Source organism: Pongo pygmaeus, chromosome 9 (genome assembly GCF_028885625.2).
Source record: "Pongo pygmaeus isolate AG05252 chromosome 9, NHGRI_mPonPyg2-v2.0_pri, whole genome shotgun sequence".
Classification (NCBI taxonomy): domain Eukaryota; kingdom Metazoa; phylum Chordata; class Mammalia; order Primates; family Hominidae; genus Pongo; species Pongo pygmaeus.
In genome coordinates, this window is record NC_072382.2 from 71,311,013 (window position 1) to 71,325,230 (window position 14,218).

General features: G+C 36.0%; 1 protein-coding gene across 1 annotated transcript; it reads right to left on the bottom strand.

Annotated features, from left to right (window-relative positions):
* Window positions 1-9,515: 9,515 nt before the first annotated feature.
* On the bottom strand, window positions 9,516-10,400 carry LOC129007705 (olfactory receptor 52A1). Its single transcript, XM_054438889.1, has one exon. It carries the CDS (start codon window positions 10,398-10,400, stop codon window positions 9,516-9,518), a length of 885 nt encoding a protein of 294 aa, XP_054294864.1.
* Between the last annotated feature and the right edge of the window lie 3,818 nt (window positions 10,401-14,218).

The window sequence follows — 14,218 nt, forward strand, 5'->3', positions numbered from 1 at the left end:
TATTCAACTTTTAAAACACATCTTATGCAATACTTCTTTCTGCCAGCCTTCTTTGATCTCACCCCTCTTCTTTTTCTCCACTCTGTATCACTTTCCTTTTCAGTGGTCTCCAGTGCCACCCAGTCTTTCCACAGTCACAGAACATGTCACACAGTATAATTGCCTTTTTAGCATGATCATTTTCTACACCAAAATGAGTGTTTTATTTATTCTTATTTTCAAAGAATCTAGAATTTTCAGTATACATAAGTTTAATAAATATTTGTTGAATAAATAAATCCCATTTCAAATAGCCTCTCTGACAAGACAACAGGGATCATAAAACAATGTATACATTTAAACCTTCAGCCTATCCACTAAAAAAAAAAGGAATAGGATGAATAAGAAGAGAGAAGAATAAAATAAATGGATATAGGTAGGGAGAGAAGGAAGGAGAGAGAGTTGGGAGGGAAGGAGGAAAGATGCATTTTGTTTTCCCAGCTGACATTCCTCTCCATTGAGAATCCTTTTCAGTGAAATCTCCTCAACTTCATTTCTGAAAATTATTTAGGATATATTCTTTCACCTTCAGTGAACCAATGTATTACCTAAAGTATGATTCCTCTTCTCCATTATTATAGTGATCTTTTGCTGAATTAAAACCAATCCCAAAATGTAGAGTTTGGGGTTCACTGGACTCAGCTTACTGTTCTTACCTGATGTCTCTCAAATGGCTGCATGACAAAAAGGGGCTGGGCCTTGAGTCCCCTGAGTGTTCAGCAGGATGGACAACCAGTATGGCTTCTTTACTGTGCCTTAGTGCTGCTCACTGTGGGCTCTCTATCTGCATTAAATTAGCCAGGTCTTCTTACATGGTATTTCAGGGCTTCAATAAATGAAAAACAGAAGCTACTGGATCTGACACAATCTACATCCAACACTTATCCACTGCTCAAGGCAGTCAAAGGATCTGCTCAAATTTCAGAGGCTGGGAAATAGATTCACTTCCTGATTGTTACATTGTAGAATACCATATAGTTTGAAAGATACTGTAATCACCATCTTGTAAAATTCAACCTGCCATATTTTGCTCTTTGCTTACACCAATTCATATTACTTTCATGTGCAACATAACTCATATCTCCCTCAAACTTCTAGGTCTCATGCCATTATGGCATTTGTCTAGAATTTCATCATGTAAATTATAGTCAGATGTAGATGAGGCTTCATGGGTGTGTTCGTTCCTAGAATATGGTTCCTCTTTCTCTGAATAGCTGTTAACTAAACAGATAAGTCATCTTCCCCCAACACTGTCAACATACAATGTCAATATATTGATGGGGAAAATACCTGCATTTCAAAAGAGGGATAAAGATGCAATCTGATAATTACTGGTACATAGCATACTAAAATATAGGTAGGCACATTGTTCCACCTTTCAAATTAAGGCCCTCTTCTGCCCCAGAAAGATAATTCTGTTTTCCTGTGGTTCTTGGCTTTACCACTCGGGATCTAGGATCTGCAGTCTGATTCATGATTATTTTTAAAAGAGGTGGCAAGTTTTCCACTCAACATTCTAAACCTATAGGTTGGCCACACTTCAAGGATCCTTTACTTTTTCTTTCCTTTCTAAAAAATAAATAATAATAAATTAATTATATCACATGGTTTAATTATTAAACTTACATACATGTCCAGATAAATATCTTGGTTGACCCTAACATGGAAGAGCAAGTAGCAAACTTACAAACCCTACTTTCACTTTGAATAGATATGTTATTGTAAACTATTTTATCCTAGCTATTATGAATAAAAGCCATATAATTGTTATGTACAGTGGCAAAAGGGCTTTACTAAACATATAATTAGGCCTTGGAAATGGAAGTATAAACAGAAAGAAGAATGAGGAATAGAATTACTAATTCTGCATGTAAGAATATAAAATAAAAGTTAATTGTATCCATGCAAAAGCAAGTGGTATTTTTAACCATATTATGGAGGTATGATTGACATACAAAAAGTGTACATATTTAGTGTATACAACTTGATTAATTTGGAGATAAGTATATATCCATTAAACCACCTAAATCTATAGCATAAGAATATTTATCATGTCCAAAAATTTCTTCCCACCCTCTTTATTAATGCGTTATAAGAAGACAATATAAAAAGGTTCTGCACAGCATGGCTGGGCACAGTGCTCATGCTTGTAATCTCAGCACTTTGGGAGGCTGAGACAGGTGGATCACCTGAGGTCAGGAGTTTGAGACCAGCCTGGCTAACATGGTGAAATCCCGTCTCTACTAAAAAAAAAAATAATTAGCCTGGCACAGTGGCGGGTGCCTGTAATTCCAGCTACTTGGGAGGCTGAGACAGGAGCATTGCTTGAACCTGGGAGGCGGAGGTTGCAGTGAGCCGAGATCATGCCATTGCACTTCAGCCTTGGCAACAAGAGTGAAACTCCATCAAAAAAAAAAAAAAGAAAAAGAAAAAACAAAAGAAAAGCTTCTGCACAGCAAAGGAAACAATTAATAAATGAAAACACAACCTGATGAATGGGGGAAAATATTTGTAAATCATATATCTGATATAAGGTTAATATCCAAACTACATAAGGAATTTATATAGCTCAACAGAAGAAAAGCACAAATACCTTGCCTTAAAAAAATGGACCAAGTAACTGAATTGACATTTCTCCAAAGAAGACATACAAATAGTGAACAAGCATATGAAAAATTACTCAATGTCACTAACTTCAGGGAAATGCAAATCAAAAGTTAGAATGGCTATTATCAAAATGTGAAAGATAAAATGTTGGCAAGGATATGGAGAAAAGGGAACCCTTATACATTGTTAATGGGAATGTAAATTGGTATAGCCATTATTAAAAAACATGGGGGTTTCTCAAAAAAATTAAAAATAAAACTACTCTGTGACCCAGCAATCCCACGACTGGGTATACACCCAAAGGAAATCAAATCATTATCTTGAAGAGACATCTACACTCTAATGTTCATTGCAGCATTATTCAGAATAGCCAAGACATGGAAGCAACCTAACTGTTCATTGAGGGATAATTGGATTAAAAACGTGGTATACAGTTGACCTTTGAACAACACAGATGTGAACAGCATGCCTCCACTTATGCACACATATTTGTTTTCAATAAATACAGTCAGCCCTCCATATCAACAGGTTCCACATCCACAATGATAAGTGCATCAAAAATGTAGTATTTTCAAGACGCAAATCCTGTGCATAGGTAGGGCCTACTGAGGGACTTGGGTATACACAGATTTTGGTATCCACAGTGGTTCCTGGAATGAATCTCTTGCAGGTACTGAGGGAGGATGAGATGAGGGCCCAATTTAGTTCTGCATGTGAATATCCAGTGTTACCAACACCATTTATTGAAGAGACTGTCCTTTCCCCATTGTATGTTTTTGGCACTTTTGTCAGAGAGTAAAATGGTGGCTAGTAGAGGATAGAAAGGGGGAGATGGAGATGAAGAGAAGTTGTTTAATGGGTACAAACATACAGTTATATAGAAGGAATAAACACTGGTGTTTGACAGCATAGTAGAGTGACTGTAGTTAACAACATTATATAGTGTATTTCAAAATAGCTAGAAGTTTTAAAATGTTCCCAACACAAAGAAATGACAAATGTTCAAGGTGGTGAACTAACTCAATATGCTGATTTGATCATTGCACATTGTATTTATGTGTCATATTACCATATGTATACCATATGTATCCCATAATACACATATTACACATCAATTAACATAAAATAATCCTGGATGTGTGGGTTTATTTATGCGATCTCTATTTTTTCATTTTTATATGTCAATAAATGAATGAATAGTTAAAAAACGTGGTTTATAAAATATTATTCAGCCCTAAAAAAAGAGTTGAATTCTTCCATTTGTGACAACATGTATGAACCTGGAGGACATTATGCTAAGTGAAATAATTCAGACACAGAAGAACAAATACTACATGATGTCACTTAAATGAGAAATCTAACAGAGCCAAACATGTAGAAGCAGAGAGTAGAATGGTGGTTGCCAGAGGCTGGAGAGAGAGTGAAATGGGGAGGTGTTAGTCAAAGGGTACAGAGTTTCAGTTATGTAAGATGAATAAGTCCTAGAGATCTACTACATAGAAGAGCATCTACAGTTAACAATACAGTATTGGATACCAAGGATTCTTTTCATATGAGCTGTTTCTGTCCTTTTCAGTTTAACCTGGCAGTGCTTCTGACTAACAAGTAGTCTTAAAAATGCAGGCTTTTATCCAGAGTCTATGTCCTACTTTAAGAATCAATGATAGGTGCAGAAAAATTGAATGACAACAGATGTTGTGTTCAAACTCACAAATCCCTGTAGTATTTATGAATTCTATGAATTCTACTTAAAAATTAAACACTGGCTTTTAAAAGCCATATTTTTCTATACACGTCTTATCAGAATTGTCCCTGGAAATCTTCATCAAATCCATTGGAAATCCATTGGTTTATGTGTGCGTGTGTGTGTGTGTGTGTGTGTGTGTGTGTGTATTTTTTTCCTACTTTCACAAAGGCGAGAGTTTTGTCTATTGTTCCGCCATCACAAAGCACTAATTCCTTTGTTGTCTGGTACACAATAATAATTTTGTCTCTCTATTTAAGGTCTTCATTAACAACTTTATTGGTACCCATCAAGTTTCTGCCTACTATCCACTCTCAAAGCCAATGCTGCATGTTTTAGACTTGTGTTACTGCAGAATTAAACTGATGACAATATTTTCTTACATGTAAATATTGTGTGTAATATAACACATTCAGACTTAGTGGCAACTTTTCATAGCAATTTATGATTTTCTTCATAACAATCTGTAGATTGCCCGAACTCAGCTGTGTCGGTCTCACTTGGAATCTCTCAAGATGATGGCATGATAATAGAAAAAGATGTTATATAAGTTATGGACTCTTCTAAGAACTGGTCCAGCCTGGCTTTGTACTCATAGCAGTTGCACCTCTCAACTTTAATGGAAAAATATAGAGAAGGGTGCATTCTTGAGGGGAGTAGCAGAGCCATATAGTAGAAGAGCCTGTGAAATGATAGATATAGTTATAGCTTGGTTTGAAAGTACAGTTTGGCTGGGCATGGTGGCTCACATCTGTAATCCAGCACTTTGGGAGGCCGAGGTGGGCAGATCACGAGGTCAGGAGTTTGAGACCAACCTGATCAATATGGTGAAACCCCGTCTCTACTGAAAATACATGGTGGCATGCCCCTGTAATCCCAGCTACTCAGGAGGTTGAGGCAGGAGAATCGCTTGAACCCAGGAAGTGAAGATTGTTGTGAGCCAAGATGGCACCACTACACTCCAGTCTGGGTGACAGAGCAAGACTTCAAAAAAAAAAAAAAAAAAAAAGTACAGTTTGTCTCTCTCAACTTTCTCTTTCATCATAAATTATTCTTTAATTCATACCTCCCCTCTAAGGTTCAATACTGTGACTCCAACCATCTCTATCAATGCTCAACAATGAATATTTTTCTGGGTTCCCCATAGCTTGCATATTATTATCTACTGTAAATTTCGGAAATTAATTTTGTATCTCTAAAAATTTCAAGGTAATCAATACACTTTGGCTTGTATATAGAGACTTTTAGGGATTCATGACATTCAGGACACACCATTGGGCATCACTTACTTTTCAAGACAATATGCCTTGTTCTACACAAATAGCATTTTTCTCACATAATTAAAAAAAATAGCTTTTCTGCTGGCTCTTGCTCTATTTTGAAACAACTCTCAATCCAATCCAGACACTTTTCCAAAATCAAAGGTAGATTGGACACAGGTTGAAACTATAAGACACAAAGAGAAAATACGTGCTCAGATATTTTTTCTAATTAAATACTCCCAACAACCATTCATTTATTAGTTCACATTCCCATCTACTAGAAATAATTATAGCCACGTTGACATCTGGTGAAGAAATATGTTTCAACTAGACAAGCTTTACAAGAGGTCCTTAAGGAAGTGCTAAATATGGATTTGAAAGAACATCTGTTACCACAAAAGCACACCTATGCACATAACCCATAGGAAATATAAAGCAACTATGCAATCAAGTTTATATAACAACCAGATAACAAATATCGTTTTAAGCACTTTATTTTTATAAGCTAGGATTACAGTGAATTTTTAAAGTTTCCTTGTAGTATAATTCATATAAAAAGTTGCACATATTTAATGTATACATTTTGATGAGTTTGGACATTTGCATATATCTGTGATACCATCATCACAATTGAGGTACTGTTAAACATGCCCTTCACTTCCAAAAATTCTTTGTGTTCTCTGTGTGTGTGTGTGTGTGTGTGTGTGTGTGTGTTTATGTTATGTCCATACAATCCCCCTTTAAGGTAATTGTTTTTGTCTCCATTCAAACATGAGGAAAATTAACTTCAGGTAATTTAAACATTTTTATTAATCTTTTTATAACATTCAGCTAATAATTGAATCAAGAGTCAAGCCTACAGCCTTCCATACTATGGATACATTACAAGTATTAAGTTAAAATAAAATGAACAAATAGATAAATGGATAAATACATAAATAGATTTCCTATCTTCTTTGGATCTAGGGGAGGTGGTGGTAGGAGAGCTGAAAATGTTCTCCTCTAGTATATTCCATTTTTTTGTTTAAAAAGAGCTACTTTATGTTGTTTGGAAAATTAACTCCTTTGGTCTATTCATTGTGTATCTTTCTGCTAAAAGTCTATAGATGGAATCCTAAATTCACAAACTATACAAAACAATTTTATTATAAATATATTTTAGTCTAGAATGAGAATTTGATCCAATATTTCTCTGTATTTCTGGTAAAGACAGACAAGACTATACAAACAAAAATCTTGTCTCCCTGGAAATCTAAGGATATCTTCTACCTTCCAGTAGGAAAAACAAAGAACCTGTAGCCAAACAACTTTCCACTGAACCAGGTGATCTGCAAGGTCTCCACACTTTGGAAAGCTGGTGTTTCCTATTATTCTTCTAAACCGCTGGCACTTTACTTTCAAATACCTGCCATATATCTTAGACTGCTTAGTATCTGATGCCAATATATTAATTCTCTTACAAAGCTTATTTCATAGGGAATGGGGATTATTTCCCTAGAACACAGTCCATGATTCATCCAGCAGTGTCCTAGATCCTGTCATTTTCTTGGTGAGTACATGAAGAAGCAGGAAAATACACCTTCTCTTGCCTATTTTTTGCATGTTTTCTTCAGAAAACATTGTTTTCATTTTTGGCTGCATTTTAAAAGATTTCCCATATACCTTCACAGTGCTCCAAAAGTTGCCTGTAGACAGTTCCTATTCACAACAATGGGTTGTCATGACTTTGTCTAAGACCTTCCTCTTGCTTGGGAAGCATAGTCTGTCCATGAGTGAAATGTGTGAGAAATATTGGGAATCTAGTATTTCAGGAATTATGGAGTTTTGATCAAACAAGGGTGGAGATCACTGGATTAAACACCCCACATTTCTAGCCATTAATTGGAACAACTTGGAGATGTCCTTTTTATAACTTTTTCAAGGACCGCTAGCATGCAAGAACACTGATAATTAACAGCAATAACTTGTTAGTTTTGTACATTTTATTGCTTCTTTTCCCTTCACTGTCTTACTTGTTCCCTCTCCCACATGTTTGGTTTTTCCTTGGATCAGTTCCAAAATATACCACTTACACTAAAATTCTTGCTTTGGTTTGATTTTGTGAGAACTCTTATTAAGATGCACTTATGCTATAATCTCCCATTTCTAGATTGAGACCATCATAAGATACATTTTGATATTCATTTTCTACTCTAAATAACAGTATAAGCCATTAACATGACTATCAAAAAGAGGGAGCCAAACCACTCCGGTAAGAGAAGAGACAAATTTGCTAGGATTATTGATGCTCATGTGGTGGTAGTTGTGTTGGTGTATATGCTATTAAGCCCTAGAGGCCCTGGAGAGGGAGGTCTGACATGAAAAGGAGACTAAGGAATATGTAGTTGAACTTCAATGTCTTGACATTTTTTCACTAGTTTGTAAGTCCTTTCAAGCTGTGAGGATAATAGGAGAAAAGACACTGTTACATGTCCTTCATCACAGTGTTTGATCAATCTAATACATTACATTTCAAAACTTTTCAAAGTATCTCCTAATGATATTTTAGCAAAAAAATAAGTGCATCGTGAGTTGCAACACTGCATATACAGAGAATGGGCACCTTTCGAGGACATAATGAGCTATGCCATTAAATGACAACTCTGAAAAGTTGAATTGTTGCTTACATAATGAACGAACTATATTTGTGCAGTTAAGTCAAACCAAGTAAGAGAAGAATGGTATATTGATACATAATCTCCTTCTGCAGAATGACTTTTATATTTTGATCACTGATGAAACCAGAGATGAGCTTGCTTTTCATTACTTGGGTGTTCAAGGATGTCAGATTCACACACACCTGCACACGTCTTCTCACATTTACAAGAGTCATAATGATACTAAGTGCTTTAAGACTGATTTAAAATTATGGCAAATAGCATTTCATCAGCTGAAGTAAAATTTATTATTCAAATATCACATGTGCCATGACTTCCTTTTTGAGGCCTTCTTTCATTCCTTCTAAAATCTAGATTAGTTGCTTTGGACATGTGAAACTAAATCCATTATTTTTATCTTATGATAGCCTAAATAACATTAAATTATATTTACTTTTTTTTTTTTTTTTTGAGACTGAGTCTCACTCTGTTGCCCAGGCTGGAGTGCAGTGGAGCAATCTTGGCTCACTGCAACCTCTGCCTCCTAGGTTCACATGATTCTCCTGCCTCAGCTTCCCGAGTAGCTGGGATTACAGGCGCCCGCCACCACGCCCAGCTAATTTTTGTGTTTTTAGTAGAGACAGGGTTTCCCCATGTTGGTCAGGCTGGTCTCAAACTCCTGCCCTCATGATCTTCCCGCCTCAGCATCCCAAAGTGCTGGGATTACAGGCATGAGCCACCATGCCCAGTCTGCTCAATATTTTTATAGCATCAGTATACTGTGAACCTTTGAAATCATGAAATATATCTTTGTCACTGCTGTACATCCAAAGGGTAAACTGCAGCTTGGACAATGGATATGTTTATATAAAGGAAGAAAAAAAAAGTAAATAAGACGGAAGAAAAAAAGGCAAAAATAAAAGATTAAGGGAGAAGGAATGGAGGGATGTTAGGAATTTTATTTTACATGTATATAACATATGTCTCCACATTTATCTCATGTTTTCACTGCTCTTGTTTAAGGAATATATATTCTTTAGGGGAGATCATTGCAATGTAAATATCTCACCAAAATAGCCACACATAATACAAGGAATTTTCAGCTTAAACTTAAGTTTAAACAGATAATGCATGTTTTTCCTCTTACATATCACTTGTTGGATCATTTCTGGGTATCTGGCTTTATAATGAAAATCTGAGCAACCCGCATGTGAATCTCCATGGTCTTCATTCCATAGACAATGGGGTTAAGGGCAGGGGCACAAGCAGATAGATGGTAGACAAGAGAATGTGGGCATAGGCTGATACGTGACCAAAACGATGGCTGAAGAAGGAAAAAAAAGTGAGGATATAGAACTCCAGAAAGACAATAATATGAGCTGTACAAGTGCTAAATGCTTTGATTTGTGCCTCTTTTTGGGGAAGACGAAAAACAGTCTGAAAAATCAGAATGTAGGAGATGAAGACAAATATCATGTCAAAACCTAGAATTGCAAAAGCCACAAAGGGCCCAAATGATTTGTTAATACGCACATCTTCTGCAGCCAGCTTGACTACAGCCATGTGTTCACAGTAGGAATGGACAATAACCACAGAGTGGAAAAGTTGCAGCCGTTTAAGTAGAATGGGTAGAATTCCAACAAGCATTGTTGCGTGGATTGCCACCATCAGCACCACCCGAAATAGAAAGAAAGGTGTGAGGATGGATGTGTGTCTCAGTGGATCACAGATGGCCACATAGTGATCAAAGGCCATCGCCAACAGGATGCCAGATTCCATACCCTGCAAGGCATGAATGAAGAAGAGTTGGGTGAGGCAGGCATCGAAGGCCATGGAACAAGAATCAAACCAGAAGATGGCCAACATCTTAGGAGCAATGGCTACACAGAGACCTAGGTCAGTGGCTGCCAATACTGCCAGAAAGATGTACATGGGTTTGTGTAGACTGTGTTCTGTAGAGATAATGATTAGCAAAAAGACGTTGCCCAGCAGGGCCACCAGGCACACGCCAAAGAAGGGAAACCCAATCCAAAATTGCACATGTTCTAGTCCAGGAATCCCAATCAGGGTCACTGTCTTTGGGTTCAAATATGACATGTTGGTGGATCCCATGAGTCTGGTAAATCTTTTACTCACCACTGATTCTGATACAGATTCAGAGAAAAATTATGAAAGGGAAGGAAGAACACCTTCCTCATATTTCCTCTCAGAACATGAAAAACATGGATGGAAATGTAACCATGTGACTGAATCTTTGGGTGTAAATTTAGGTTTATTTCAGAATGGAGCTCTTGGCTTTTCCCAAAGCTAATGTGGGTATTTGTGAATGAGGAATATGATTCAGTGTTGATCACCTAGTAACTGTAGAAATGGAGACTATGATTCTAAGAGTATTAATTATGCTAGTCTTCAGTGTCTTCTCAAATGGTCTCATAAATGGCAACATTAACTTTTTTGTCCATATTCATCTCCAAACTCCAGACACATTTTGGATTAGGTGGAATTCCTCTGTGACACTTGAAGTCATAATACAAATCCTCAATCCATATCCTTGTCTTAGTTGAAAGCTCAGAATCTTCAGGTAGTGCATGCCTTTCCCAGTCTTTTCCATTTTCTCTGGTTTAGGGAATACAATTCTTCTCGTCACATCTTAGGAACTGCCTTCACATAGGGAAGTGAGAGGCTTGTTCTTCCAACAAATATTGCCTGAATTACCTATGTGCAGGCCAATTATTCAGTTTCTTAAAAGTGATAAGTACATGTTATTCTTTTACCAGTAGTGGCTGGGCATTTTTGACTCACTGAGTTAAACCTGGCCCGTGAGTTTTCAAAGTTGATGTGTAAGCGGAATGAGGTGGAAGGGCATGTATGTAAGTAGTCACAGATCTTAGAGGAGACAGAAAATTGAGAAGATAGATAAGAGGTCAATTGGATTAAAAGAAACCATAAATTGGGATAGGAAACAGGCCACAAATACTGGCCTGTTGTATAATCCCTATAACTTAAATTTTTTGATAATATTAATATGTCTCAGATGTAAAAGGGCAGAGCTCTGTTGTTTATAATGGGGCTCAACTTATGTGCCTTTTTTACTTTATCAATACCTGTTGTCAGTGAAAATAATTTCTGACACCTTTGAATATATTGTTTACCTTCACATGCACCCAACTTCTGATCTTTGAACAATATGCCTGCTCTATTTCTTTGGTAACCCTCTACTTAAAGCTTAAAACAACCTTATATCATCTCTCTCTTTTTTTTCTTTTCATTATTCTGCAAGCTTAAAATGACACAACAGTTTAATTTCATCTTCCTTATGATTGTGTCATAGCCAAATATATTGACTGAATGGGGAGCATCACTCTGAATTGGATTTTTATACATTTTTTTCTTTGAAAGAAAACTGAAGTGATTGCTTCTGTAAAATAATAGAAAAAATTGAATGGTTCACAGTTTGTATGAATACATATATGGATATAACTAGAAAGCCCCCAGTGTAATAAAATATAAAATGTCTTAATAGTTAATGAAGAGGAGGAAATCTTGTTATATGACCTTCTGTAGCCACACGTATCAGTAGGCTGTGTCCAAGGAAATAAAGAGATATAGATTAAAACAATTAGAAATTTTATAAAAAGAAATTTCCCTTGATGCCCATATAAAATGATGTCAGGTGAAGAGTGGCAGATTGCCTAAAAGTGATTGCTGATAAACATAAATATGTGTTGTTGAAGTGGAACAAGTTGTTAAAGGCAGAGCCTACAGGAGCTACAAAGATAATATTTCCTAGATATTTATGTTTACATTGCCTGGTGATGTAAGGAGAGTAAACATTAGCTCCAGGTTCACCGTAATATATGATAATGCGTTTGTCGAATTAATTTTATCCTATGTAGTATAGTATGTAAAATGATGCAATATGAATTTAGAAATATAAAATATCATCTAATGTAGGTTCTACTATTTATCTGACTATAAATGGAGAGGGGGATAATATCACTTAACCCACCGGATTATTGGGAGAACTAAGTAAGATTATATATGAAATTCTCAGCACAAATTTCATGGAAAAGAGTAACTATCCAATGTCTGGTAGCTAGTGCTTGTCAGAGCCTGTGATAAACTTCTCTGAGGAGGAAGACATACTACTGGCTTCTTGAGGGAATGTAAAACCAAATAGAGAAATGAGAACATTTTTTTTGAACAAAGAATTGATAAAAATAAGAAAGTACCACTAGAAGATGAATTTCCTAAAGCTTAATGGCTTTTCTTAGTTAGATCTGTAAGACCGTATATTCATGTAAGTAGAACAAATGATCACTGTCACAATAGAAAACTGATATCCCAATTATGTACAGACCTTGATGGAGTCAATAAATTCCACAATTTAAACTAATTTGGTAATTTCATCTGAGAAATAATCATATCCTCCTTTAAGGTTTTAGTAGGTAGATGGGAAAAGTATGTACATGCACAACATTTTTTTTTAAAAAGAGTTTATGTTAAAAATTTCTTCTGTAACAGCAAAGGTATGCATTTTGTGCAATTTAGCTTTCTATAATACTCAGATCAGAAAATGTTCATTCCTGGGCTTGGAAGGAAAGCGAAGGAGAAAGAAATAAGAGGATTTCTTAAATGGAGGTGGAGTAAAGTATAAGACAAGAGACAAAAACACAAGGTGTTAATGTCTCTGATACAGAGAAATTTGGATTTCAGGAGATGGAACATGAGCTGGAATCAATGTGTCAGTAGGACCAGACAACAAAGCTACCAAAGACAATAGGTTGCTCCTATCTTTGAAATTCTCTCGACATTTTGAAACACTTCTGCTCAAACTACACAGACACAGACACACAGACCCATCCCTCCATACATACTTTCAAACCACAAATTATCTTTTTATTAAAAAAAATTTAATAAACCAATCAATGTATATATAAGTACTTTGTACATAAAATTTGGAAGGGGATCCTGGAAACCTTGTTCATACCCTGCTGTTGCTACTAATTAGCTGGAGTGTGTCCATTAAATTTTCTCCACATGCAATTAATAATATGGTACTAAATTACCTTTGCATCTCTTCCATCTTTGAACAACATGAAACTAGTTCATCTCTCATATTGTTTATAAAACAAACCAAGAAAATGCCTGGGGGCAGGGGAGAAGAGAAAGAAGATGGCCATACCATAGAAAAATTTGTTATTGAGAGATACAGGATAAAGTTAATCTGACTCAATAATCCTCCTACTTCCTCTTAAAATTTGCTACAGTGAGAAACTCTTAGCAATAAACAGGTCCCAAAGCAAGGAGAAGAAACTCACCCAGATAAATAGACAGCTACCTGGAACGTAAAGACAATGGATTAAACAGCTTTTTCCTGCCAGATTTTGGATTTGGAAAGATATGAATGAATGAATAGCTTAGTGTCTTTCATCATCTGCCCTTAACTGTTTATCTTCTTGTCTTTTCTTAAATTCTGAGCTGATCCCAGGATAATGCTGCTGACCTTGCCCCTGGAGACTCGGTCATTACTTTTCTGAAACTCAACCTTACTTTGTGTGAGAAAGATATCTATTGCTTAAAACCACATAGCAAGAAGCACTCAGTTACCTCATTAGAAGCTGTTTCCAAGGAATAGGAAACAGGAAATATCAAATCGTGGGATCATTTGAAGTGTGGGAAAAATATCTGAGAAATGGAGAATTTGTAAACTGGAAATGCAGAAGACAGTCATTTGGTCGACTTTCTGGCCTGTGGCAAAGCTTATAATGTAAGGAAACAAAATAGTACCTTTTATGTTTGCGAATATAATGATACTACAGGGGCAACTCATATAGCTACAACTACTACTATTACTATTAATACCACTATTATTACTACTAAAATTATTTGAAACCATCATAGCACTTTGCAAGGTTTTTAAAATCACA

Bases quoted from the DNA above. Each gene is read 5' to 3' on its own strand.
- LOC129007705 (XM_054438889.1), bottom strand. From the start codon at position 10,400: ATGGGATCCACCAACATGTCATATTTGAACCCAAAGACAGTGACCCTG.